General features: G+C 42.0%; 12 protein-coding genes across 12 annotated transcripts; 8 read left to right on the top strand and 4 right to left on the bottom strand.

The window, feature by feature from the left end:
• Positions 1–8,856: 8,856 nt before the first annotated feature.
• On the top strand, positions 8,857–9,930 carry PHALS_00086 (myb-like dna-binding; the record flags this gene model as incomplete). Its single annotated transcript, XM_024727669.1, has 1 exon — positions 8,857–9,930. One exon carries the CDS (start codon positions 8,857–8,859, stop codon positions 9,928–9,930), a length of 1,074 nt encoding a protein of 357 aa, XP_024572121.1.
• A 30-nt stretch (positions 9,931–9,960) lies between these two features.
• On the bottom strand, positions 9,961–13,110 carry PHALS_00085 (Cytosolic Ca2-dependent cysteine protease (calpain), large subunit (EF-Hand protein superfamily); the record flags this gene model as incomplete). Its single annotated transcript, XM_024727658.1, has 1 exon — positions 9,961–13,110. The coding sequence occupies one exon, from the start codon at positions 13,108–13,110 to the stop codon at positions 9,961–9,963; it is 3,150 nt and encodes a 1,049-aa protein (XP_024572120.1).
• Positions 13,111–13,174: 64 nt separating this feature from the next.
• Positions 13,175–14,649, top strand: PHALS_00084 (2-dehydropantoate 2-reductase; the record flags this gene model as incomplete). Its single annotated transcript, XM_024727647.1, has 5 exons — positions 13,175–13,967; positions 14,023–14,135; positions 14,195–14,299; positions 14,353–14,438; positions 14,496–14,649. The coding sequence occupies 5 exons, from the start codon at positions 13,175–13,177 to the stop codon at positions 14,647–14,649; spliced, it is 1,251 nt and encodes a 416-aa protein (XP_024572119.1).
• PHALS_15285 (uncharacterized protein) lies at positions 14,648–15,223 on the top strand. Its single transcript, XM_024727636.2, has one exon. The coding sequence runs from the start codon at positions 14,712–14,714 to the stop codon at positions 14,928–14,930; it is 219 nt and encodes a 72-aa protein (XP_024572118.1). The 5' UTR covers positions 14,648–14,711; the 3' UTR covers positions 14,931–15,223.
• On the top strand, positions 15,223–15,576 carry PHALS_00083 (RxLR-like protein; the record flags this gene model as incomplete). The annotated part of the gene is made up of 1 exon (XM_024727625.1): positions 15,223–15,576. One exon carries the CDS (start codon positions 15,223–15,225, stop codon positions 15,574–15,576), a length of 354 nt encoding a protein of 117 aa, XP_024572117.1.
• A 500-nt stretch (positions 15,577–16,076) lies between these two features.
• On the top strand, positions 16,077–16,619 carry PHALS_00082 (RxLR-like protein; the record flags this gene model as incomplete). Its single annotated transcript, XM_024727614.1, has 1 exon — positions 16,077–16,619. The coding sequence occupies one exon, from the start codon at positions 16,077–16,079 to the stop codon at positions 16,617–16,619; it is 543 nt and encodes a 180-aa protein (XP_024572116.1).
• A 200-nt stretch (positions 16,620–16,819) lies between these two features.
• On the bottom strand, positions 16,820–18,393 carry PHALS_00081 (hypothetical protein L914_20781; the record flags this gene model as incomplete). The annotated part of the gene is made up of 3 exons (XM_024727603.1): positions 16,820–17,020; positions 17,083–17,196; positions 17,269–18,393. 3 exons carry the CDS (start codon positions 18,391–18,393, stop codon positions 16,820–16,822), a joined length of 1,440 nt encoding a protein of 479 aa, XP_024572115.1.
• A 455-nt stretch (positions 18,394–18,848) lies between these two features.
• PHALS_00080 (uncharacterized protein) lies at positions 18,849–19,987 on the bottom strand (the record flags this gene model as incomplete). Its single annotated transcript, XM_024727592.1, has 6 exons — positions 18,849–18,889; positions 18,962–19,135; positions 19,206–19,337; positions 19,410–19,643; positions 19,724–19,814; positions 19,910–19,987. 6 exons carry the CDS (start codon positions 19,985–19,987, stop codon positions 18,849–18,851), a joined length of 750 nt encoding a protein of 249 aa, XP_024572114.1.
• A 90-nt stretch (positions 19,988–20,077) lies between these two features.
• Positions 20,078–21,225, top strand: PHALS_00079 (Phytanoyl-CoA dioxygenase; the record flags this gene model as incomplete). Its single annotated transcript, XM_024727581.1, has 2 exons — positions 20,078–20,284; positions 20,347–21,225. The coding sequence occupies 2 exons, from the start codon at positions 20,078–20,080 to the stop codon at positions 21,223–21,225; spliced, it is 1,086 nt and encodes a 361-aa protein (XP_024572113.1).
• Positions 21,226–21,289: 64 nt separating this feature from the next.
• PHALS_00078 (trna (5-methylaminomethyl-2-thiouridylate)-methyltransferase) lies at positions 21,290–22,727 on the top strand (the record flags this gene model as incomplete). The annotated part of the gene is made up of 2 exons (XM_024727569.1): positions 21,290–21,622; positions 21,684–22,727. The coding sequence occupies 2 exons, from the start codon at positions 21,290–21,292 to the stop codon at positions 22,725–22,727; spliced, it is 1,377 nt and encodes a 458-aa protein (XP_024572112.1).
• Positions 22,728–23,166: 439 nt separating this feature from the next.
• On the top strand, positions 23,167–24,024 carry PHALS_00077 (Ribonuclease H; the record flags this gene model as incomplete). The annotated part of the gene is made up of 1 exon (XM_024727558.1): positions 23,167–24,024. The coding sequence occupies one exon, from the start codon at positions 23,167–23,169 to the stop codon at positions 24,022–24,024; it is 858 nt and encodes a 285-aa protein (XP_024572111.1).
• A 1,583-nt stretch (positions 24,025–25,607) lies between these two features.
• Positions 25,608–26,939, bottom strand: PHALS_00076 (uncharacterized protein; the record flags this gene model as incomplete). The annotated part of the gene is made up of 1 exon (XM_024727547.1): positions 25,608–26,939. The coding sequence occupies one exon, from the start codon at positions 26,937–26,939 to the stop codon at positions 25,608–25,610; it is 1,332 nt and encodes a 443-aa protein (XP_024572110.1).
• Positions 26,940–27,616: the final 677 nt, after the last annotated feature.

Below are 27,616 nucleotides of genomic sequence, written 5' to 3'. Positions count from 1 at the left end.
TGGTATGGTATGGTATGGTATGGTATGGTATGGTATGGTATGGTATGGTATGGTATGGATGAGAATTCGAACGGATGCTCGTGGATTAAAACACATCCAAAATTAACTCACACGCTGAAAGTCTGATTAAAATAGCTGTCTTTCACAGCAGCGACGGCGCGCGGAACGACGGAGAAATATCCCGCAACGAGTAAATGATTAAGCGCAAGGATTTGCCAGTAGGGGCTGTCTACAAACAAGGTTCAACATAGACGTTATAAATGAATGTCACTTAGTGGATACTGATGCAGAACTTTGGCATCGACGACCAGTCATGAATCGTACGGCACATACCCAATGAACAAGATAACTAAAAAGGAAAAGGTCGATTACACATTGATAATACCAGTAATCATATGCGAGCAAGCGAAATGGCCAACCATACTCGCTAGCTGTCAAGATCAATGACGAAACCTTTTATTCAGGGAAACGCATCTTTAAATATTTTGGTGTGCACAAACATTTGTGGGTATATATCTTCAACGTCTGAAAATCTATTCAGGTACGTAGCGATTCTTATCATCATAGGAGGCCGCAACATGAAAATTACTCCATTCCGCAAGAAGAGCGACATATATGAGGTGATAATGATTCATTGTCAAGACGCTACTACGACTACCGGTATGAAGGTGAAGGTGGTATGAAATCAATGATAACATAGAGGAACTGTCTGAAAGTGCAAGTTAATTGACCAAGTAATCACAGTGTAATATAACTGGAGCAAAACGAGGTTGCTGAGCAAATGGATCGCACGCCTTAGCAGATGATCCGATTCATGTATGGAAGATGAGCTCGACAAGACTGACTAGTGCGCTGTGATGATAATAGAAGCCGACATCCAATGTTATGTCAAATACAGCACATTTAAGAAAGTGTTTAGGGAGAAGTCACACATCGATCACATGCTGATATGTTTCCCCAGGATCGTCATAACATTGACTTGATTTTGGAGTCCAATACCGGGTCACACGTTATCGGCCCTTACCAATATAACAGAATATCTGTATACGTTTTCGACTGTGCAAAGCATAAAACTAATTTGATGAGGGTAAAAAAATGGTAAAACTTGGTGCTGACCTTTCATTTTAGACTTACTGTAAGTGGAAATTGCGTGCGCTTCTAACAATCTTAAGCATTCACTCATCCGTCACAAACGCCATTTCTTGGGAGAAATGTGCTGTGGCTCAGCGTGGTTAGCTACAACCCTCTCAACTGAATTGGTTTTCTCCACTGCTCATGTGGGATAGGAATATTTCTCTCACATCAGTGGGTGCTACTACCGGGATACTCTGAGAGTGGCTGGTTATGCCTCAAGGACTGCCTTACACCCCAACGATGATCAATCGTCTGGTGACGAAGCTATTTCGGCCATACAACACTGATCGTTTTTGAAGATAGATTCGTCAATTGTCCCGCGAACCACAAAAATGATTGTAAATATCTGCGTCAAACACTAGCAGGGCTCTTACTAATGTAGACAAGTATCTGTGGGCCGACGATGTTTGCTTTTCTGGAATCTTTATTTGAAAGGAAGATCTGCTTGCAGATCCGCCTGGCTCAAGGCCGCCGCTGATAGGTCACCAAATTAAATTAAAAAAATGGATGATATTGATCAACTACTTTGTTATGTATAGTACCGTTCATGTCAACATGCGCAAATCTTGTTACAAAAGATGTCAAATGGTTGTGGGGATGCGGCGAAAGTAACGATCCTTAATGCTATGAGAGAATGCCGATTGGGTCCTCGATTCTAGCGCTTCAAACTCAGATTTTCCAGTTTTTACTGGCGATTACACTCTATCGTTTGTTATAGATTGGGTCTCACTTCAAGCAGATATTAATGGGTAGAATCGTCAGTGTTTCAGATTTGTTCAGTTTGCCGTAACCGAAAAGAGTTATCCAGGAGCTTCTTGCAGCAGAGTTCACCTAAGCTAGACATGAGTATTCATTCTTGTCCAGTTCAGAGAAGCTACGTCAAGAGTAAATACGCTTGTTTAGTTCAGGGAAGCTCTGTTGAACATGAAAGCATTTGCGATTCGAAAATTTATGCGTCGTGCGCACCGCGACATCGTCACCACTGCCTTTGAATTGAAAGACACGATGCACACCCTCTTTACAGAATAAATACTCGGTGAAGAAAATTATCATCGTGCAAGGCACAAGGCGAACGGGCTTAATGTTGTGGCGGATGCGCTAATGCGTCGCCTATCTTATGAATTGGCGCATGACACAACAGTGACGTCGCGCATTGATAAAGCGATACGTACAGCCTATGGGTACCGTTCAGCAACCAATTAACAGATTGTTGAGCTTCATTTTAAACGCAGAGCGAACAAAATTAATCATTACTCAAGAGTGTTTTGGTTTCACACCTGAGAGGAACTTGTGGACGCAAACACCCCAGGGCAAAGCTTTCTTTGTGCATAATGCACGGCGCCACGATATTAATGGTAGTATGTAACTGTGAACAGAATAGCCTGTGACCATGCTGGCGTTTGAACAGGGTAGGTTTTGACCTCAGTAGTGTTACCATTGTGGTGATAGCAGGTGTTTTGGGATGTGGGCCCTGTTAAGGCTTGACTACTTATTACACAATTAACTATCACATTTTGAGCAAGGCTCAGAAGTAAAGTCAAAGTACCATAGTAATCACCATGAATTGGACCCGATGTGGCTGAGAGTGATAGACCTTTGCAAGAAGTCAAACGCACAGGTTGTTTTCAACGGAGCTTCGTGCACCTTAAACAGAAGAAGCTTTGACGCAAAAAGACCGCATTCACAAATGCACAAATTAGGTTCGTACGATCCACTCAGTAGCGGAACCGAGACCTTCTACTGTTGCTAATACCTTAGTTAAATCTGCGATTCCAAAAGTGAGATATATCAATTATTGTTCATAATATTCTCTTAGACTGATACTTAAGATACACGCTTTACCATATCTCATAACAAAACTGCCTTCGTCACGCAACGTGCGGCTAGCACTCCACGTGTACCAAAGTGATCTCTTTCATGGATTCCCAACTTTTTCACAAACACCGATACCTCAGTCCATATCAATATTTACAAGTGCAACGTGAAATTTGTACAATCGTAAAGTATTGATGTGATACAATTATACTAAAAGTGTAAGGAGTAAGTACACAACTGTGTTGTACTACTTTCCCCCTTACCCCCCCTAAAGTGTGGATTAAACTGGGTTGACTATCCATTTGATGTTTGAAAGACACTGTGCAAACATGACCACTTAATCAAGAACCACTGTATTTGGAGTCTAACTCCGCCCTACCATGCCTATTTCCTCAGGGCATCCCCACATGATGATATCCCGCGTTTGTACTTAATCAAATGGCTCAATGACCAGAAAGGCGCGGTTTTTTGTGACTGACACGTTAAAAGAAATTGCCGTTGCGGAGCGCCGAAGTAATTCCGAGTCATATCAAAACCTCCGCCCTCACACATTCTAACCGGTTAACGAGATGGAAGCATCGAACGCGCTCAGCCTTCCCTTGCACGAATTGCGAGTTCAACGTTCTTTCTCGGCGTAGAAAATGTTGTAGTAGTTCACCGCCTGGGAGCTCATGACGACAGCAAGCTCGTCACCAACGATGGACCTGAATTAGCAAGTCGATCAAGCGCAAGAGTCACGTTGACTCCTGTCCAATTCATTATGTCGCGATTACATGCCTATGTGTACCAGCACTCTGCTCACGCCAAGATTAGAATGAGTATCAGAATAACGCTTCGCGAGCACTTTATATCCCCACACACTATCACTTTTCATCTATTAGAGTGACAGCTGCTAGAGAAAACTATATCCTTCATGAAAGAATAGCCTATGATTCTTGAAGCTGACGAAAGTGCCGATGATTACCGTACTTGACTCGTGCACTGGGGCGAGGAAACCGTACAGTCTCACGCGTTTTATTTGAGGTTGACATCAAACTCTCGTAAAATTCCTGTTTAAAAAAGTCATTTCACTGGATACTGTTACCAGCTCTGGTGTATTCACCAACCCACCAAGGTTCCACGAAATACCCCCTGCTCAAGATCTGTGCCAGCAGAGTCGAATCTTTCGCGGCTGGCTTGCCTATGCTAACTAGGTGATGGCGGCAGGTCGAATTATTCTGAGAGTCGTGGCGTATGTCCGGTGCTAGATTGAGCCCGAGCTCGGGTTCGCTTTTGAGTTTCGCCAACACACTGCGTAAGCCCCCCCCTGCGCGATACAGTATCTTTTTGCATCTTTAAAGCAGAAGGTAGCTCAGCTACAGGGGATGATAAGGACACCGCATCGTCTAAAACAAAGCGTTTCCCATTCGACAAGCTCGTAAGAGCAGAATCGTGGTATAACCTGACCGAGCCGACGTGGATCTCAGGATGTGTTTTCGTTTGCTTTAGAATGTCAAAGGTAAAAGTAAACCACTTTTGCTATGACTGTGGACTGTCCGATGTCGAGCGGTCACAACTCAGACTTGAAAAGCACAGACAACTGCTTGTAAGTAGGTTAACTAAATTCGGTAAAAAAAAATATTTTGGCCCACACGTATCCTACTTGTTTCTTGCATCGACGTCTTGCTTTTGTACATCCTGACCCTCAGTGATAGCTTCGCGCACCCTGCACATGACGTTCAATCTCGCTAATATAAAGTCACTGATTTTGCTACGAAGTGTAGCCGGGTTGAACTCAGCAAATTAAAACGGTCGACAAGTTTCTCCTCCACTAACAATTAAGCCACCATGTTGTGGTGTCGAATGCACTCGAGCGAGTGGCCAATCAATTTATGTAAGAATCACTGATATAGGCAGTACTGCGTTATCGAACGCAAATTCAGCGAGCAGAAGCAACCGACTCGAGCACCACGGTCTTTATGCGCAATTGCTTCAAAAAATATCCCCCGCAACGAATTGAAGCGTTCTCATTCAACATTTAGCCGTAGATGGCCAGAGGTTAACATATCCAGTCTGGTGCCTAGTTCCTTGAACAATGTTTGACAGATCTTCGCTGTATGGTTCGGATCCGTATCCAACTTGATGTCTACATGACTGTATCCCTACCGGTCATATTACCGCCGGCAACAGCGATATGAGTCATCTTGCTCAGACTGTCCATCAATATCACGATATCGGTTCTATTGGACGCGTCTTCATACGACCGAGAACTAAGTCCATACTGACAGACTGCCACCTTTCTGCCGGGCCCTGCAGGATGGCCAAAGGTGCCATCGCATGCAACGATGGTTTAAGCTACTAACACCTTTCACTTGTGCGCACATATGTGATTTTTAAATATACATGCTGGGTCAGCAATACCTATAGAGCATCATGGCCTTTCGATTTCGAGATGACCAACCATTGGGTATCATGTTCCTCATTGATGTCAAGTTAATCATTGCTGTAATACAGCAAACTTTAGAATAAGAGATCAGGAACAGCGGTACGGGTGTGCAACCGAGTTCTTTGATAAAGTGTCATTTAGACGCTATATGTTTTTCTTTCACAAGATCACAGCGGTGCAGCACAACGTGCTTTAGACCTATCCACGGTTCGTGATGCCTTATCGAATGGCTGCCTCACAATCGCGACATGCGACAATCAGCAACATCAGCTAGTATATCAATTCGACCTAATAACATCAATGGTATACTTGACATAGAAGGATAACTATCTTGTCACACTCTGGCGATGACGTCGCTTTGTGCAACGACGCATGATCTGTCTTGATTACAAATGGCATAGAGCCATGCACGTACGTCCTGAACTTATACTCCATTGCATATAGCTTCCTGTCATGGATAGAATAATTTTTCTCTGTCGCTTCAAGCTGGAAGGACCCAAACGCGATCCCGCTTTCATGCCCATCGGTGTCTGCTTGAAGTATTGAGAAGCCTATGGCAAATGCGGATGTTTTGTAAAAATATTAGATTGCCAATCTGGATTTGTAAGAGCTGAATTCGAGACACACATGACGCTTTCGTTCGCTACCGTAAATCCTTCTCTTCTTCTGCGCCCCAACACCATCTGACGTCCTTTCAAAGAAAAAGTGACGCTTCGTTCTATACCAGCATAAATTACGCGATATTTGCACAAATTGGCCAGGCCGCTACCTCTTTGTGCTGGCTAATCTACGATATTCTTTGTCTTTGCGAGATCTGCCCGCAAATCACCGCTACTAATGATGCAAACCAGATAGAGGCGCGTCGGCGCCAAAAGTAGTATTGCCTATGCTGGCAAACCGCTAATCTGAGCGCATACTTTTGAGCACTGCTCGCGGGTGCTGATTGTGAGAGATCAAACTTTCGTATTAAGCGTAGTGCCGCCACACCTTACCTACTGAGCTAATCTGACAAAAAAAATATTTGATGCACAAAAATGTAGACACACAGCTGAAATAGCATCTTCTAACAGATGTTGCGCACCAAGATTGGTATTTAGGGGTTTCATCTCACAGCTGTATTTGTTTCCCGCCGAAGATACAGTTTGGGGACCGCGACTTAGCTGAATTTCACTTCGCTACATCTCTTCTTACCCTGAGACCGCGAACCGCTACCGCTTCTGCTTGGCTAGCGTTTCTCAGAGCAAATCGTTAGATCGTTTCTCTTCAATTCTGGCTAATGCAAGAGCCCGCACCAAAAGCAATTCTGCTTCTAAGAAGATTTGGGCTAATGTACCACCAGGGATTCACTCGGAGTGAAGTGCATGACAGATAACGTTTCCGACTTTCAGTCAATCCATGCCTAATGAGGGCATGCTACGTCATACCTGGGATACATCTCGAATCCAGGTTTAGGATTAGTAACTCCCCACGCTGCCAAAATTCTTTGACTTTTGGAAGCGTTACACCTTTGATACTTAGTCCTGTAGCCCCGCAGCAAGAGATAGAAATTTCTTATTCGTCTTTGGCACGTTTAATACCCCCGCTTACTGTCTTCTCGTTAAGGTGATCGCGTGTCGTATCGCATTTTGCATCTCATCCTACCGTGACATTCCACAGCTTCATAACGCTCGGATGTTGATGTTGGCAACCAACAATCCTAGGCTGTGAGCTCCAACTCTTTTAGATATGCCGGCTCCCACTGACGCCTGGATAGACACCTCCAGAACGATTTCAGCCCTTAGGCCTCATTTGTGTTTTCCGTGGACACAACCAGAGACAAGGGCTTATTTAGCGTGTTTAGTTATCGATTTCCACCTTTAAAGGGTTACAGTCAACTACAACTCGTTTGTCAACTATTCGATAAACTAATCATTACGAGAGGCTCGCACCGAGAAATTTCTTATTGAACGAATCCGCGTTAATAAATGGATCAAGTTGGTATCATACGGTCCACCAAGGAGCGCAACATAGAATTCTTTGCTCTTTCAAATCATCATGACATAAATATTTCAATAAAGTTTCGTTCAAACTAATACTAAATGTATCTGCTCTAAGTAACTGCGATAATAAAGCCCTGTAAGCTGTTGCGTGAAACTAGCAGTGTTCTTTCCAGTATCCTCTCTCATCCATTCTAGTATTTGTATCATGGTGCCATACTTGGGTATTTCTGGGTTTGACTCTTAGTCTAAGGGACAAATGGACGTAGACCATCGCACGATATGTATTGTCAAAATCCACGGTAACATTTGTGTAATTGTGTGCGCACACCAGAATACGGTTCACATTGTCAATGAGCTCACCTTTTTTCGATGAGACGTAAGCGTAAGCAAACAATTGTTCACAAGAGATACCTCTTGTGAATATTACCACCAGTACGATGTAGAGTCAACATCTCCCTTCTTTCAGTGGATCACTTTTAAAGAAGAACAGAAGAATGAATAAATATGAGTAAATGAATGATACATCTCGTATTTCTAAAATAATCCAGAATTACTATTATTTACTCTACCTATCTTTTGTAAACTGTGTTGTGCTCACTGCATAAACTAATATGAGCAGACTCTTCCCGTCGCGTCTTGATCTCTTGGACTTGATCCGCATATTCAATTGTTAGCTTATCTTACAAGTTCATTTTTTATCAACATGGCTGCGAGTTTTAAGGTACTATCTATGCTAATGAAAGGCGGATAGAAGAGGCTGTCCCTTGTGATAGAAATAATTAGACACTTTCAAGTCGCGAGAGCTGAAAGTCGCCGCCTGATCTCTGATCAAATTTCGACTCAGTGTCGAGCATAATGACTCGACAAGTGTCGAAATCTTATTGTGTGGAGTTATACGTAAATTTCAAATTTTGAGGATCGGATACAGTTTCTTAGATTTCAAATCTGCAACCCAATTAGAAATGTATGTATTGAGAAGCAATATCAACGACTATGTAACTCATTCAATGGAAATCAATCCTCGAACATCTTTGATAAATATCAATTTTCTATTCACATAAGATCTACAGAGTTGAAAGAACGAAGAGAAGTTTCTTATACCTGCTGAGACGACCTTCTTACTTCACGTAAATTATTCTATCCAGTTGTTAATCTTCGATAAAATTGCGACCATCGTAGCGGTCTCGACAGTTTCTTTCTAAAAGCTGAACGGCCACTGACGTCACTCCCAGTCGCAGCGACGTTGTCAAGTTTTGAAGGTTTTATACTAAAAACATCATATAAACCCAATACATACAAAAATAGAAACCCCCAGGAAGTTATTAAGTTTCGTTTTTCTTAGGAAACGTCGTATGGCTCTTTTCATTCCCATTGACCGTTATATGCGGCTGGTCGGGAAAGCAGCCAATGGTACTCGACGATCCGTTTCAGGTCATTGAGACTATTCAAACCACCAACCACTTATGGTTCAGTAAGCCACGCGACAGTGTCTAAAGACTCAAAATGGATTCGTTAAGTTTCTCGCCATCTAATTCGCAAAGTTTTGCCACATTAGACAAACGTCGTCCCTGGACACGTGAAGATGATGACGTGATCTTACAATTTGTACGCGATTGTGGCACAAAACGTTGGGCCAAAATTGCAAAACTTTTGCCAGGTCGTACCCCAAAACAATGTCGTACCCGTTGGCTTAATTTTCTCGATCCAAATATTAATAAATCCCCATGGCGAATGGATGAAACTCAATTAATTCTTGCAGCACAAGAACGACTTGGAAATCGATGGGCGGAGATTGCAAAACTTCTTCCTGGTCGTACCGATAATGCAATTAAGAATCATTGGTACTCAACGTATCGTCGTCGATGTCGTCAAGCAGCTAAAGTCGAAGAACGTCATTTTGATCCACCAAGTTCTCGTACAACTTCAACTTTCATAGGACCTTCAACAATTAATGCAACAGTTGCATCGGCAACATTAACAGTGCCATCGCCACTTTCAGTAAGTTCACCAGTTGGATTAACTGGTACAGGTGGAAGTTTACCCTTGTTACTCTCACCTTTGCGACTATCACAACGTACGACAATGTCAATGATACCGTTGCCCATGCCCATGACGCTACCATCTCCAAAACCTCAATTTTCAATTGAAAATTCAACGTTATTCTTTTCGACTTGTGGACCACACCACTCGATACCCAATTTGTTGCAAGATCGACCAAGTTTGCAAAATCATCAGTCAGCATGGGAAGGGTTACCAGGGTTTGGAACCTCGACAAACGCATTAAGCACAACATCGAAAGGTATTACACGAGTCGACATGTTAAAAAGACAAGAAACATTTGGACGTGAGCGCAGTGACTCGGCAGATTTATTTCTAACTTGCGTTGAGATGATGAAGAATGTGAAAAACAACAGAAAGGGTTGTCATCATCTTGTATTAAAGGATACAGATGATGAAGAGAGTAACCAATCCGAAACCTTTCAAATAGACTCGGAAAACCATCTCCGCTGCAACTTTTCGGGTACACAATCGTGGTGGGACTCTCCAATCATATCCAACTTTTCTGGTACAAGCTAAACTTTAACATTATATTGTAAAATTTACGTTTTAATCCAATTTTTCTGTAAGTATAAAGTCTGTATCACATTGCACAGAGAGTATAAACTTTCCTACTTTTCCAGGTTCATACGTTGCAGGAATGATCACATAAGTATTTTGAGATGCTACTGGAAGCATAAGATCTTGTGGGGAAGTGACAGAATGAAAAGGTACAAATTCGGTCTCTCTCCATGCTCGTCCATTGATTGAAATGAAAGTCTTTTTGTCTTCCAAACGCATTGATTTCTCACGACATTTTGGAAAGCAATAAAACCCAATCATTGTTCCAACGGGATCTCGTTGACACATAGATTTCCACTCACGATCAGAACGTGTGAGTGTAATTTGAACTTTTGTTGGTCGTACATTTTGAAAATGAAGTTCAAAGTTTGGATTTTGTTGCCATTCCGAATGAAGATGACATCCTTTTGCTGTTGCTTTCGTCCACTCTCCAGGAAGACATTGAAAAGCTTTGAAACCTTGTGATATTTCATCGACTACTAATGGAAATTCACTATCAACTTGTAATTCAAAGGAACCTTCAATTCCACTTGTACCTAACGTTGGAACGACAATGAGACCACCAAGATCATTTGATTCGTTGGATGCATAAAGCCATTCTTTTGGTACTTTTTGAAGGTACAGACATGCAATAGATGGACTAGTATATGATGATAATCGACACCATTCTGTTGGATGAACAACAAGCTTTGGCGTTGGCAATGGACTAGTATCAAAGCCAGTGGTAGCTTCATTCTCATCATCTTTATCATCATGTAACAAAGTGTTCATGCTCTTCTCGTTCCGTTTAGTACTACGTGCAATAGCTTTCGCAAATGGTGAAACAATCGATTCCCCTAAAAAATCTGTACGATTACTTTTCAAATGTATTCGAAGATGTGTTGCTGCTGCAGATCCTGACCCTCCAACAAGTTCAGTTGATGTTGCTCGAAGTGCAGTAATTCCAATCATATGAGTAAAATCTTTCATTCCATCCCCTCGTTGTCGTGATTTACTTGTTGATACACGATGTGACGTCTTTCGAAGTACAAGTTTAATTGTTACATAAGATTTCAATGCAATTAATTCTTCAAGCTTTCGACGTTCAGAACGAGTTCGATTAGCAAATCGAATCCAAAATTGAGGATTTTGACACCAAGTTGCATTTGTTTTATTGACTACATGAGTATCTTGTAATGGTAATGAAAGTAATGGACCACCAGCACTTGAAAATTCATTCAAATGATTCTCATCCTTTGAATCTTCTGAACTTCGCCATCGTCCAGTACAAAAGACTGACAAAAGTTCAGGAACTCGCTCGACTCGAATAGGATGAGAAGCAACAATTCGTAAAAAAAATTCCATTTCAACTTTTGAACTTGTTGTATATGGAACAACATAATAAACGTTTTGTGATGACAACGTGATGTTTTCTTTGACTACTTCACGTTCTGGAAGTGCTTTAAGTGAATTGGTACTTGGATTGAGAACAGATATAGTACTTCCCACATTTCCATGTGTACTACATATCGAATCAGATTCAGATGAATGAGCTTCTGCCACAACCTCATGACGATTGCATTCCCATAAAACAGATGGTGGATCCTTAAATGCAAGTGGTACTTTTTTTCGTAAGATGACAAAATTGATTGCGTAATTATCACCACCATAAAGTCGAATATCATGTTGAGTAAGTGAGATTAATACATTCCGTACACATGCATGAGTTTTTGTTACTTCATCAAATGGTACTGATAGCCGAAATTGAGGGTTACGATGCCAATTTGGGTCTCCATCGTGTACCCAACTCCATCGCGTTTTTTCAAGCTTGATTTCTTTACATTGTATCCCTTGACTATCTTCAATTTGTGTCATTCCAGACACTTTTTTTGGACCACCACCAGCACTTGGACCAATCCAATCACCACGAATACAATATTGATGCAGATTTGAATGAAAGATATGAACAACAAAAAGTTCGGTGAATGTATGACTCAAATCTTCCCAATTCATCCAGAAACATCCATCTGATCCAGAGCGTGAGAAATTACAAGTTAAATTCGAACGTAATGTTTCCTCAACATGTGGATATTCATCCCATTTCGTATCGTCATTCGACCAATCTCCTTTCCACATTCCACGACCCCAAACTGTTTGAAGCTTAATCAATCGTAAAATCTCTTGAGGTGGTGAAATCGATGACGAAAGAGGTACAAGATTGATTTCAAGCATCTTATGAATCACGTACTGACGATTTTTGAGAATCCCCATTGGTGTAATCTCTTGAGCATGAAATGCAAGCTGTCGTAATTGTGTAGTGATGATACATTTGTCATGATGGTACTGCATAATCTGTTTCCACAAAAGTAGTGACGGACATGATGATGTGGTACTAGATGAAGTTCCAGCTTGTGTTTGGGATTGTAAAGCAATACAATGAGCACTACCACCAGTACAGTCAAGAAAAGCTTCAAGAATTCGACCAGTACTCGATCCAGCACTTCCTCCACTTCCACCTCCATATTTTTCATCTAATATTTGATAACTACCATGTAACTTTGCATACGCTTTCTCTAGTAATGGAATATACACTTCATTCGGATCACAACTACTACCATAAAGTACAGATCCTGGTTGTCGAAATTGTCGACTTTGTTCACTCTTGTCTTGAAAAGGAAGCTCCATGGAGTATGGAATTCGTGTATCTGTAGTCACAGAGATCCAATTTTCATCTTTATAAAATCGACACGTATAAACTCCAAAGTGTTTAAAGTCTTGTAAAGATTCCGACACAAAGAGTTGTTCAATTAAATTATCTGGATGGAGAGCTAAAGCAGCAAAGACACCTAGTAACCATGCATCATTAAGTAAACCTTCACGTAAAAGTCCACATCCTGATGATCGTTTAAAGTAATCAGGATCGGCAGTATATTCATTAGGTCGATACCAGAAAACATTCGTCCGAATTGAAAGAGCATAGTCAGGAAGTTTCTTCGGATCAAAGTATAAACTCGAGTCATTTGATGGAAAGTCTGGGTCTTCATACAATTCTTTCGAATTCTTCGTATCATTCTGTTGACTACATAATTTTTGAATGATTGCACTCTCAATTGCTAATGATGATGCCGCAGAGAATTCGATCGTTAGAGCACGAGACATTCAAGAAGAACTGCGTCGTTTCGATGGAGATTTGAAAATTAAGAAAAAATAGATACCATTCAAAATGGGACGGATGAAAATAGCCATAATGTTGAGAAAATGGAGCTGGAGAAAGCCTCGTGGGGATCTAACGTTTCGACGCTTTAAATACTCCAAATCCCACGTTCAAGACGATGATGTAGCAATGTCTTCAAGTCGATTACGAGTGGGAGTACTAGGACTTGGAGCTATTGGGACTATCTTCTTTACTCGATTGGGGTTACTGGCTACGAACTTAAAGGGTACGACAAAGTTCCCAAAACTTACAGTAGATGCCTTTATTCGACCCAAACGCTTTGAAAATTGGGTCCAATCTCAAACCTTTCAATTGAATATTCTACAAGGACAAAAGAAGGAGACGCTACATTTTTGCATTGCTCCAAGCAATAAATTGGCGACAGTTTGGAATGCACCACATGTTCGAATTCGTACACTAACAAGTCATGACAATCAAACGAGTGATAAAGTCGATGTATTACTTGTGGCTGTGAAGGCATACGATAGCACAAACGTAGTACAAGAGCTTTGGGAGACAAAGCGACATATGCTACAAAATGACGCAATATGTATTCTTTTACAAAATGGACTTGGACATGAAGTGCCAGAAAATTCTAAAAATTTGGAAATGTCCTGGCAATTTCTAAATGGCGTGACATTTATTGGAGGACGGATGATTAACTTTGGAAGTGTCGAGACGAGTGGATTAGAAACGGGAATGACATTTCTTGCTCCAATGACTCAAGTACATTGTCATGACATTGAAACTTGTAAAAGAATGAAGAGAATAAACGTCGTGGCGCAGATATTTCAAGCTGCAGGTAACGCTGTTTAGTGTTTTTTTTAATCGAAATTTGTTGAAAAACAAAAGTTTAGGTCTACGCTGCGAGGTGTTGGAGACTAGTGCAATGCAAGGAATGCAATGGCGAAAGTTGATTATTAATGCAGCGATTAATCCTCTCGCGTCGTTACTCAATGCTCCAAATTCGGTATGTATTTGATCAAGTTGATCTTGTTTGGATTTTTCACACGTTTTATTGAATTCTAGAGTGTCATTTCAAGCCAAAGTAGTCGAGATTGTATTAAGATGGTGGTTGAAGAAGCTATTGCAGTTGCTCAAAGCGAAAAGATTGTATTAGGATGTTCTCAGGATGTACGGTTGACACGGTAATGAAGGATTTGAAATCTTGTTAACAGGATATGTAGGAATTGCTTCATGAAGTCGTGGAGGTGGCGAACAATACTGGTACAAATATATGCTCTATGCTAGCAGATTTACGTCGCGGTTCGAGGTGAGTTTTTTTTCGATATTGTTGTGGGGAGTTGTTTATTTTTATGGAATTATATAGAACAGAGATTGACGCGATTACTGGACGACTTGTTCAAGGCGGTGAACGATATGGTATTGCTACTCCAGTGAATCGATTCTTGCTTTTATTGATTCAAGCACTTGAGAAAGAGGGTTTGCGACGTAATGATTCGACAACAAGCGTTTCGAAATGACTTGAAAACTGATGTGTTGAACAACAGCAGAGTATGGATCTGAAAGGTTTAACAGTTTAATAATGCAGAGGGTGGCCGTATTGGTTTGCTCAGAGCCAATCATGCAATCTTTTCATATTGTAAGCAGCCTCATGTATTTTTGGTTTTATTGTCCATTATGTTTGTTGGCATCTGCAAAAGCCTTAAGCAAGTTGTCACTCGAATTTTTAATGGATACATTCATCTTGACAATCTCAAGGTTTCCCAAATTTGGAACCACAATAATTATTTTATTGTTTTAGAAGTAATAATTACGATCTTGAAAACTATTGCTAAGATCTTTTGCGGATCGGGAGATAGACAAAGATCGCGTGTTGACTTCGAAAGATATGACAGAGGTAGTGATCATATGATACACCCTTTAAAAAGCTACGAAGAAGAAAAATGATAAAGATATTGGCGACGATTCAGCTACAAACATTAACAGACTTGACTTTCTCTAGCATGTAATAATTATCGAGGTTTCTGGAATCTCAAGTCTTTTCACTTCCTAATTCACCGAGATCCTGTCAGCTGTACTCGTCGTATCTTGCAATGAAATTCAGTGTAGTAGCTACTATTGCTGGAATGGCGATATTCGTATTGGCAGCTCCGTCGCGTGCTGTTGTCTCGTTCACTCGGTCGCTTGAAGTGGAGAAAAAGTATGAAGTTCAAAATGAGCAACAGAACACTCAAAACGAGGAGAGAGTTCTTGCTGACGATGGACTTAAGGAAACTGCGAGCAATGGCTGGAACGCTCTGTTTGGGGGCAAGAAGCTAAGAGCTCTTGCATACAGACTTGAAGCAGCCGACATGATTGATAATGGATACGTAGATGAGGACGAGGAACTACTTGCTTCTGGAGGTAGACGTCGAGCTCTTGCTTTTGGAGGTAGACGTCGTCGTTAAGAAGTCTTTTGTTTCGAAATCAAAACAAAAATTTATTGCAATATATTGTTTGAGTTTCGTTAATGTTTGCACAGCAATAGTGACAATTGTCCTGCAATTATTTGATCATTTGATTCTTCGATCATGTCCTATCATATCATATTTCATCTCAAGACCTAGTCTAACAAAGCAATGCTAGCTACGATTGCTTTCGGGCAAATAACATGCAGTCTATGTATGTTCTGGAAGAATAACAATAAGATTGTAAATATTTATAAAATATAATTATCTTAATAAAGTAGAAATATATTACTTCTTGTATCTTTCTACGATGAAAGGTCGCAATCTTAATGAGATCCACGTTATACCATCGCTATGACTGAAGATGACAATGAGAGAAGATCTTTGCGTCGGCTTAAAATGAAACCAACAAAGATACACGCGACTGCTTAACGAGCAAAGATATGGACATCAGTCTTGATTCACTTTTCTATTTCCCAAGAGCGTCTCAACACTTAAAAATGAAGATCATTGCGACAGCAACAATTCTTGGCATGGCATTACTCCATGTTGCAACCCCAACGATTGCTGCCGTTGCCTTTCGTCCCGCACTCGAAGCAGACGAAACGAATAAGCAGCAACAAGATGCACAAGACGAGGAACGAGCACTTGCTGCTGAGAATCATGACGCAACAGCAAGTGGAGACTGGAATGCTCTTCTTGCGGATCGAGAGACGCGTGCTCTAGCGTATATTCTTGAGGCAGCAGATATTATCGATGAAGAAGATAACTATGAGGAAGAGGAGGACGACTATGAAGATGAAGATTTGCTTGCATCTGGTGGAAGACGCCGTGCACTAGCTGATGGTGGACGACGTCGAGCGCTAGCGAATGGTGGAAGACGTCGAGCGCTTGCTAATGGTGGAAGACGTCGAGCGCTTGCTAATGGTGGAAGACGTCGAGCTCTGGCTGACGGTGGAAGACGTCGTGCTCTTGCTGATGGTGGAAGACGTCGAGCTCTTGCTGATGGTGGAAGACGTCGAGCTCTTGCTGATGATCATTAGCGATACAATGATAAGCTTCTGGAACTCGAACGTGGATGACCAAAGGGTCGGACGCAGTGCATATTCAACATTCGTTATAAATGATTTTTGTTATTTTGTGTTTTTTATAAAAAACACAAATATAGCAATATTCTTAGCAGTCTTGTCAAAAATGATATAAGTTACTCGATAAGATTCTAATGACAGGATAAATACAAAGTTCAAAAATGATCAGATTCCAGATCTAATTTCCACTGCTTGCAGCCCCATGGCTCTTCATCCGCTTGATCCTCTTCTTTACTTTGTGGTAATCCACTAGCACTTTCAATGTTACTATTCGCCATAAGTAAGTGAGCACGAGACAAATTTCGAAATTCTTCTTGTTTTCCTCCATGTGCGAGTAAATATGCTTCACTTCCCATCTAAATGATACAAATTTGACTCAGTACAAAAAGTCTCGAATCAGTTTCAAAACTGTACGTACCTCAAGCAGGCGAGAAACTGTACGATCAAATGCAAAGACCTCATCGACATGGGCTTTCATCTTTCGATCCACTTGATAAAGTCGCTCAGGACTTTCCATAGCCAAACAATGCAGCTAATCAATACAAATGAAAAATGCATTAGCTTTTTTTTCACCAAAGTACAAATTCAAATCGTATATTCTCACTCGAACACCACGATCGTACATGCAGTCGACAAACGTGATAAATCGTCGCACTTGGTTCAGGTTTTCAGCATTGAGGATTGGAATCTCAGTAACAAACACAATTGAAAACACGTCTGCGATTGCCAAATAATCTGCGGCACCAAGTGGTTTATCGCACAAGTCTTGAAATGAAAAACGACATACAGCTGCAGCTACAGCCGCCTCTGGAATCTGTACTTGACGTCCCAATGTTGTAACACAGGTCGTCACAATCTTTTCACCACGACAAAATGTTATAAACTCACTGTTAACTACAGCACGTGTTTTCAAAGTAATTGGATATTCGTAGACATTTTCCACATGATTAGCACTCTTTAATACGCGGTAGTCTGTCGTCGAATCTTCGAGTGACACAACATTGCAGCGCTCTTGAAGTAAATGAATAAATGGTACAAACAATTCTCGTTGTAGTCCATTCTTGTACAACTCACACGGTGGTCGATTCGACGTCGCAACCATAACAAATCCCCTTGCAAGAAGTGCAGAGAATAATCTTCTTAAGATTAAAGCATCTGCTACGTCTGTAACTTGAAACTCATCAAAGCATAATAACCAACTTGTTTTCAACAAATTGTCTGCAATATGTGGAATTGGATCTTCATGAAAACCTTCTTGACGCAATTCGTGCATACGTTTATGAATATCAAGCATAAATGCATGAAAATGAACACGTAACTTCTTTTCAATTGGTACACTGTTAAAAAACATGTCCATTACAAATGTCTTTCCACATCCTACACCACCATAAACGTATAAACCTTTTGGTACATGTCCTCGCTCGTGTACCGTCTTGTCTTCTTTACGTATTAGTTTCTGCCACCACGAAGATGAAGTTGTTTCAATTGCATTCAATTTTGGACCATTGTAACTTACAACTTGGTCATATAATGCGTCGAATTGGTGCACAGCATGCACTTGAAAAGGGTCGTACGTCACGGTACCAGTAGCAACAAGTTGCTTATAAATCTGATAAAGTGTGTGTTGACTAGATGGAATAGATACGCCTAATGTCGACGTATACCGCGTAGCATACCATGAATTCTTTTGACGAAGCAATAGAAGACGCTGAACAGTTCGATGGTGCATGATTGTAATAATGAGAAAATTTAGAAATGCTACGACGTACGATCAGATAATTTGGACAATCATAAGTTCTGAAAAAACCGGTATTTTTAGAGATTTCCGAATATTTTAATATTCACTGGCAATTTGAAGCTCGGACTGTGATCTTAAGTCTCTGGTCAAACGGTCTCGCATCTATGCTCGTGTACTGCAGACTTTGCTAGTACAAGAGCATGCCAAGATTAAATTCTATAGACGTCATTCTTTAGTATTGTTATATTTCTATGAGTTTAAGTCGGATTCTCTTTATGGACGAGGAAGTAAAAAAAGTTAGGAACATGGCCAATATGAGAGCCAAGAGTGATTCTATTTATCTATTGAATAGGATGACAAAAGTTACGACGAACATACAAGAATTGATTGCTACAAGAGACGAAATTTGATTTCCTGACATCAAACTTGTTAGAGCTGACTGAGTCTCATCGTGAATTTTGTTGTAATGTACGTGCTAATGCACAGACTGTAAATGGCATGATATATCAGTGTGTCAGCATGTTTAATTCTTGCTTGAATGCATAGAAGTTTTACATACCGTGACGTAAGGCTCGAACGCACTCATCTATTGCTGCCGTATTCTTCGATGTCTGTGCTCCTTTTTTATGAACTACAATTAAAGCATCCGTTCCTTCCACAACGCTCACTTGTATACACGAATTTCGTCCACTTTGAATCGTCATGGAGCTTACATCGTCGCCCGAAAATGACACTAGAATTTACAAGCACAAACGTTACCTGAGGGACATGATGAAAAGCAGCATAAAGAGTACATGACATACTCATATCAATTGAGCTATTAACAAGCGCCTGAAGATTAGCCAACACACCAATCGGATCCACGTCTCCTGTTGCACACGTCACGGCACCGTCCACTACAAGCATTGCTTTTAAAATACCACGTTGCTTTTGTACTAAACAAACCATCGCAACAATTAGCCAGGGGTTTAAAAAAAATTGACAATCACTGAACTGTGTCAGCTCACACTTTCGAACAACTGGCTTCACTGAATCGCGTATTACACTAAGAATTCGATACTGAAAGCGATGAAAGTCGCGTAAATTATGTCCCATATTGCCCAATTCATCGCCATGCTGCGCAATGAACGCTGTCAATAATTCCTGCGCCACAAATGCCGAATAACTCGCGCCGTCGGTTGTATCGTGAAACATGGCACAAAAAACTTTGTGTTTATCGTTCGTGATCATCGTAACGGCCACTTAATAATCACAAAACACAACGTTAAAAACGTCACGATTGACTACTTGTCACTTGCTTTGAATGTCACAATTTACGCACCGGAAGACATTTGAATATACGATACTGGAGCTCCACTCGCTTTGTTTGAAAATTCAAGCATTGCAGTGATCAACGAACCGACTAATCGAGGCTACATCGCAGCGTAACCCAAAGAATCAGACATGCGTACACCAATTTTTTAAATTAATACTAAAGTTACAAGCACTTAAAAAGCGTCATGTGTACCTGTGCGACAGCGTTTGCATACTCTTTGGAAAAGAGTACGATGCCGCTAGATGCCATGATGAGTACATTGCGTAGCATTGTTCGTGGGGGGGGTACAAGTCTATTACTTTGGTTTTCAGAAATTTCCATTCTGGTCGCAATTCACAGAATCAGAAGAAACGGTAACCAATGGTTATAGTTACGAGAACGTTACCCATGGAACACGGAATTTCAGGCGACGATGCCCTTCCAACTGTAATTGAACGCTATCTGACGGACGAACAGATCCAAACATTTATTGAGAATGGTGTACTGGTTGTGCCTAATATCCTAACGCCAGATGAGGTGGCTGCAGCGCGCCATGGTCTTCACGCTGAGCTCGCTAAGTACGACGTGGTACGTCGATTACACATTTCTAACGCTTTAGAAAATAGAATTTATGTGATTTGTCTTGTTAGTTACATGACAATTTAAAAGAGACCGGAAGAAACCTTAAGAAACTTTCAAGTACTGGAGGTGCAGGCGGCATTCTTGACCTCTTTTACCCATCGTGGAGACTTAAAGTAGCTGAACACGATCGTATATTCGCAGCAATGACAGATTTGTGGCAGGCAACGTATGCAAATAATTCCTCGGACTTTCAGCATCCATTTGGAAAATTTAATGGTAAACGTGGATACATGTACATTAACCGCGTATGTTATCGCGTGCCTGATGCAATTTCAAAACGATTTGGAGCGAAAAAGTCGCGTCCAATGCAGAGGTCATTAACGCCACACTGGGACTGTTGTCCGATCAAAATGTATGATTCAGGCAAAGCAACACCACGTTGGCGACCAATCCAGTGCATCACAGTGCTAACTAGCAATACAGAGCCAAACACTGGTGGATTCGAATGTGTGCCTGGATTTCACAAAGAATTTGCGAATTACGCACTGAAACAGCAGGACCTTGGACTTGAAGATTCGTACCGATCGCAAGTTTGTCTCGGAGACTTCTCACCTTTACGCATGCAGGAAGACCGTGCTGTCATTGATCGCTACCAGCACATAAGCTGTGAAGCTGGTAGTGTGATCTTTTTTGATTGGCGGCTTCCACATGCGAATAGCTACAAACATATTGGTCAAATCCCGCGTGAGGTCATTTACACGGGGTTTCTTCCTGATACGCTGATGAATCGAGAATATGTGAAGGAGCAACTACGTCGCTATCAAGCTCGTTTAGTTCCCACTGATCACTGGCAAAAAGATGATGTAGATGCTCGAGTTTTGGAGGAATACTCCACTCACCACTTTTCTGCATTAGGCTCACGCCTTATTGGTCTATATCCATGGTAAACCTGTTTTTATATCATTTGTGTATAAACACCAAATTGGTGTACTCCTTGTGTAAAAGCAGTCAATGCCAATGCTGCGTATACGACAATGTTCTCGAGCACTGAACGCTTCTAATCGATCGCTGAAGCTATTCCAACGTGTATTGGATACGAGATCGACGTATAATGACGCAGCGATTTGCGAAACCAAGAAAAAGCACGTAGTCGTGGGAATGTCTGGTGGTGTCGACTCGTCAGTTGCTGCATTGCTGCTCAAACGCCAAGGCTATCACGTCACTGGTGTATACATGAAAAATTGGGATTCAAGTGATGAAGATGGAGTTTCAGCATGTCCTGTCGACTTGGAGTATCGAGATGTGCAGAAAGTATGCGAACAGCTCGGTATCGAGGCACAGATGGTACGTGAAGCTAATTATTATGTCGCCAAGAGGTATTTAACTCCTTCATTTGTTGATTCAGGTGAATATGGTTCAGTCATATTGGAATCAGGTCTTCGCTCCGTGTTTAAAAGGGTATGAAGAGGGTTTAACACCAAATCCAGACATTTTATGCAATCGGGAGATTAAATTCAAGGCTTTCACTGAGTACGCAAAGAGAATTGGTGCTGACTATGTAGCAACCGGTCATTACGCGGCATTGCGACCTGTAGAACTAGGCGGACTTCCGCAACTATTTGCGGCCGAGGATAGTACTAAAGACCAAAGTTACTTTTTGTCTAATGTAGATGGAAAAGCGTTTGAAAAGGTACTATTTCCACTGGGAGGAATGCGAAAGACGCAAGTACGACAGATCGCAGAAAGTGAAGGTCTATGCACAGCTTCAAAGAAAGACTCGGTCGGTATCTGCTTTATAGGCAAGCGTAACTTTCCGGATTTTATCCATCAGTACATCCAGCGTCAAGAAGGATACTTTCATGCCATAAACGGCACAAAATTGTACCCACATCGTGGGTTTACAGCTTACACTGTTGGTCAAGGCGCTCGTCTTCACGGAATGAGTGCCAAGTGGTTTGTAGTTGGCAAGCGCAAGTCCGATTACTCGATTTTCATTGCTCAGGGCACTCGAAACCCGGCGCTGTACTCGGACACTCTTTATGCTTCAGCAGCACAATTTAATTGGATTGCAGGAGATTTACCTCACGATTTTCAACACATCGGTCGCCTTCGCTGCTACTACCGAGTTCGTTATCGTCAAGACTTGGATGCATGCACCGTCTCGTTTGTATCCAGCCACGATGCATTACTAAATGCAAGTAAATTTCACGATTGGCAGCCTGAACTAGTGGATGACGATAATCTTGATGGAAAAGAGATGACCAGAACCTACTTACGAGTAGACTTTGACCATCCACAGCGTGGAGTCACGCCTGACCAATCTCTCGTTTTGTACCGAAGTGACGGACTATGTTTTGGTGGCGGTCCAATCGCTGCCGCTGGAAAAACTTATTACGAGCAGGATAGACTACTTCCAAACGATGCACCGGACTGGCGTAGTCAAGGCTAAAAACATTTGGGCACAAAAGTTAGTACACATGTACGGTAATAATAGAGAAAGCATTCCAACCAACCGTTTCAATCCTTGTTTTACAATCTGCATCGACAATCACGACAAGCCTTGATCATAATTTTCTTGATAAATTTGTACTCGACAGTCCCACTTTTCAGAAGCTTATCGCTTCGCAATGTTCATCTGGTGAAGGCCAATTTGTAACTTCATCGCGTCCAGTAGTATCAGGTCCGATTGCATATTTGAGGCATAAACATACCGATTACTTGGCAACGTGTTTGGCGTCGTAACTTCATCGTACGTCTTGATCTTTCTATTCCACTTCATAGACATCTATCATTTTGGATCGTAACGTCTCCGGAATCATGATAATTGATCTTCTAGATTTTCAACAAAATTTAAGCTTTGATCACAAATTACAATAAAATAAAAAACTATGACAAGTAGCGATTTTTACGCCGTGGCGGCAGGTCGCTCCACTGGCATCTTCACATCATGGAGAGAGTGTGAGACGCAAGTTAAAGGGTTTGCTGATTGCAAATTCAAGAAATTTAAGACCCAAGGCGAAGCGCAGGCTTTCATTGATGCCCACAAGTGTCAAAACGTAAAGGCAAATTCTAAAAGACCAAGGGAGGAGTGTGCTGAGGTAGAGAAGGAGTTCAACTCAAGTGCTATTAAAAAACAACATCGAATTGATACGTCAAAGAGAACTCAGGTGAAGACCTTAGTACCAGACAAACGTCAGGACTGTGTAGGTTCGTGGTATGCAGTGGCAAAAGGGAGGGAGGCGGGAGATCCAGATCCAGAAGATCCTAATAGTTTAGTAGCTTTTTGTGATGGAAGCGCCTTAAATAACGGACGTGAAAGTTGTCGCGCAGGATACGCTTGCATCTTTCCCCACTGCGAGAAGTGGAATGTAGCCAAACAATTGGTAGAGAAACGAGCTACGAATAACCGAGCGGAGTATATGGCGGCGCTTGAGGCAATGAAACGTGCGAATCTGGAGGATCCCGAAAGATCTCGAATGTTATTTATCTTTTCAGACAGTAAACTTTTAATTCAATCAATGACAGAGTGGGTTGACAAGTGGAAAAAGAACAATTGGTTCAAGTCGAATGGTGCTCTAGTGCAAAACCGAGATTTACTCGAACTGCTTGTGACTGAAGAGGGCAGCCGCCGGATTCGATGGACTCATGTGAAAGCTCACACAAATAAAAAAGATTGGAAATCCAAGTGGAACGATGTTGCCGATAATGCTGCCCGAAATGCAGCCATGAGTATTTGCTGTGACTAGCTGAATGATTAAAAAGATAACTCCCAAATCTTTCCTTTGATACCGAAAATCTTTCTTGCAACTTTATCTCGTAAGTAAGACTTAATCCAATATATTTACAACCAACATCAGAGTTTCTCATCCATAATTGTTCCCTGCCCGGCAGTTGCGTCTAGATAACAGCCTAAAGAGAAGCTTCGATTGTCTTATTTCGTCAGCTCAGTAATCCTAACTTGATTAATTCTTCTATAAATCCTGCGGAGACTATCAACCACCGTTTGAATCACGCCCAACATTTACATAACCAAAATGTATCAAGAACCAGTAGATATAGTGGTTTAATTCCTCATTTTGATAACTTCATCAAAAGCAGGGCCAATCTTCATAAATGATAGAGCCACCATCAATTAACTCGTGGCAATCATGAGGGTATGTTTTCATAAACCTATATACAGTTGCAGGCTCAAGGCTTATCAAAGAGGCTGAAAAGGCAGATACAAGCAAGGGGTTCTTCGAGCGAATTGCAGATCATCGAGATTTAGGTTCGGGAATTGGCTAAAGTCGAGATACAAAAGAACAGGTTGATTTTGCTATGATGCGCTTGCTCTTGATGCGTCTCACTCCATGATAGATCACCTGCTTCTGGATTAACTTGATGCTTTATGAAGAAGGAGTAGAAGTGAGCGAGGTCGGGAGTCATCTTCCAAAAAATGCCTTTCGACGAATATTTTGGATGCTGATAAAACAATTGTAAACAAGGTGTTGACATGATTAAATTCGCAGTGGATACCTGCCTAGTTCTAGCAAACTTGAGCCTTGTGTTTTTTCAGCCCAATGCGTAGTAAATACCACCGAAAACAAATTTTAAACATCGACTCGAATTGAGAGCAGCAGAGGTTGAGTATTTTTGATGTTTTATAATTGGAAGCATTGAGGAAGTTTATTTCCTTGCCTATGCAGAAACTAAAATAATATTTCAAAACACAAAAGTTAAACACGATGCATTATTCTGAAGAACCGCTGCAAAGTGGAGAATGAAGACAGAATTTTGATTTTTAATAGTATAGCAGATGCAGTGTTTGGTACAGTGCACATCAACAACTTTGTACGCGATCGTTATACGTTAGCACGAATGGATCTACAAATTATGAGGTACAATCCTGTACCTCATAATTTGTAGATCCAGGATTGTACGCCGTACGGTGTGTTCTTTATGTATGGTCGTCGATACATGAAGGAATTTACGCGCGTCTCCGTGATATTGAACGTAGTTGTAACGGGGTTACACGTACCCTGGTAACAGGGGTGAGTGTCACACGAGATGGGTACATGCCTAAACAAGAATACGGTATGTGGCTAGGTAGCCATGTATTTAGATTTTACTATATATTTTTAGAGAGAATAAAAAAATGCCCCAACTTTGCCATATATAAAAAAATCCCAACTTTTCAAAAAAAAAAAATACCCCAGCACGTAAATTATCACCGGGGAGCCGTAATATTACACAACAGAAAATGTATTGTACTTCCTCTGTCCGAAAATATAAGCTGGTGTCTATTACTGCGCGTGTCCGAAAATATAAGCCTAAGTACGGTTTTGACTTTTTATTTTTGCCCAACCGAACTTAAGAAACGTCTGGCCTTATCGTACACTCGATCACTACATGTCAATGAAGGTGGTAGCAAACCAGTGCTCGTTCGTAGCGTGTCCTTGGCGAGGTGAGGGATTTTGTACTTGTTGCATCCGTCGATATGCATTGTCTCCTGCAGTACTGACTGCAGCGTCAGAAAAACTTTGTCGAGAGCAGTGTAGTGGAGTTTAGCGAAAGCGTCGTCCACGTTGTTGACTAGATCCTCGATAGTTTTAGCTTTCATTTTGTGCTGCAACGACTGCAGTGAAGCAAAGAACCCGAGATCATTCGCATTGAAATCCGGTGAATTGGCTGGTTGCGCGGTAAGCTTCATATCCCAGCCGCCAGCTGAGCACGCAGAGTGCACTTCGGGGTCATCAACCGTGACGTGCGGTTTGGCGTTATCCTGTTGCAGCACGACCCGCTTGCCTGATGGCCATACCGCTTTGATGCGCGGTATGACCATCCGGCAAAGCGCTTGTCGATAAATGTCGCGATCGACAGTGTATGTCTTTAGCTCCAAAGTCCCAGCCGCTCGATTCTTGCTGGATCGCTCTGCAGGCTCATAAACAGCAAACGGCCACACACCGATCTTTCCATCCCAAATACAATGATTCTTCGCAGACCATCGCGGGCGAGCCACTGCCGCAAGGAACATCACTTTGATCATGTAGTTCTTGTTCTTCACGGTGATGTAGGGCTCCTCTTCGTGCTCTCCAAGATAGAACCGTTGCTTGTCCTTCTTCAAGTAGAACCACTTCTCGTCTAAATGTACGTATTCCATCATACTGTCGAATCGAATACAGACACCGGGACCACGCTGCACAAAACTAGCAGCAAATTTGACTCGATCGATACGCTGCTTGTCAGTAAGCATCGGCTTGGCGCGAGCTGTGTGGCAACGAAATACTCCAGCGAGAAAGTAGTCATGCAGCGTAGACTTTGGAATACCGAGTGTATTCGCCAAAGTACGAATATCTGACCTGTCTTCTAGCGGGATAAGTTCGATGGCGTCGTTGAGGGCGTGGCGGAACTCCGGCGTTAAACGCGTCTTGCGGCCACTCTTTCCCTTCCTGCCGCTGTTGTAGTTGATCGGCTCTCCTGCTTTGATGTCCTTGGTAGTCCGGCGCCACAATCGCGAAATCTGGTCAGTACTACATCCATACTTAGTCGCGCTGGAGCCGATCGCGCCTGGAGGCGGGCGTAGCTCAATGCTGACCCGCAGGAGGAAAGCGATAACCTCAGCACGCTCGGGCGGGGTGATATTCTTTCGTGGCTTTGCCACAGAAGTAGCGTCAGACCCCATCACAAGGAGTGGCGAAGAGTCAAAGCCGAAATGGGGTTTGACGGCTGTGCGTTTACCGTTATAACTTTGGCTCTGTTCAACAAAAACTCGCACGAGAACCACCAATCGACTTGTCAGGCTCGACCCGTCAATTTTAGCCAGTAAGCAAGCAGAAAAGGTCAAATTTGAGCTTAATATTGGTCAATCCCCGCAGCACCGCTTATATTTTCGGACAGAGGAAGTATTAGGAATGAATTAGCATAATTTAACAAAATACCCCACAATAACAACGTCGATCCTACGGAATCCCTTGGATTCGTACTATCCTTTGGTAGAGGAGTTTCAAGACTTCGTCTCCAACGACCCGCCTTCGGTCCTACCTCCGGACCGAGGTGTGCGTCATGAAATCGACCTGGTTTCGGGAACCAAATACTGCGTAACACGCGAATGGCCCCTGCCTAATGAGCAGTGCGGAGTCATTGACGCCTTTTATCGTGCGAAGCACGATGCAGGGATGGTACGTGATAGCAAGTCTCCCCACTCGACACCCACGTTTTGTGTTCGGAAGCCAAACGGCAAGTGGCGTATCGTTCATGCTACAATAAGTTCAACGCTGCCACCATACCGGCACCGACGCCGATTCCTAGAAGGGATGCTCTACAGAACAATATGGTGGGATGTACGAAGTACAGTGCACC

This window comes from Plasmopara halstedii (genome assembly GCF_900000015.1).
Source record: "Plasmopara halstedii genome assembly, contig: Scaffold_110, whole genome shotgun sequence".
Taxonomy (NCBI): Eukaryota; Oomycota; class Peronosporomycetes; order Peronosporales; family Peronosporaceae; genus Plasmopara; species Plasmopara halstedii.
Note: the sequence above shows the minus strand (reverse complement) of the source record. Positions and strands in the feature narration are given on the sequence as shown.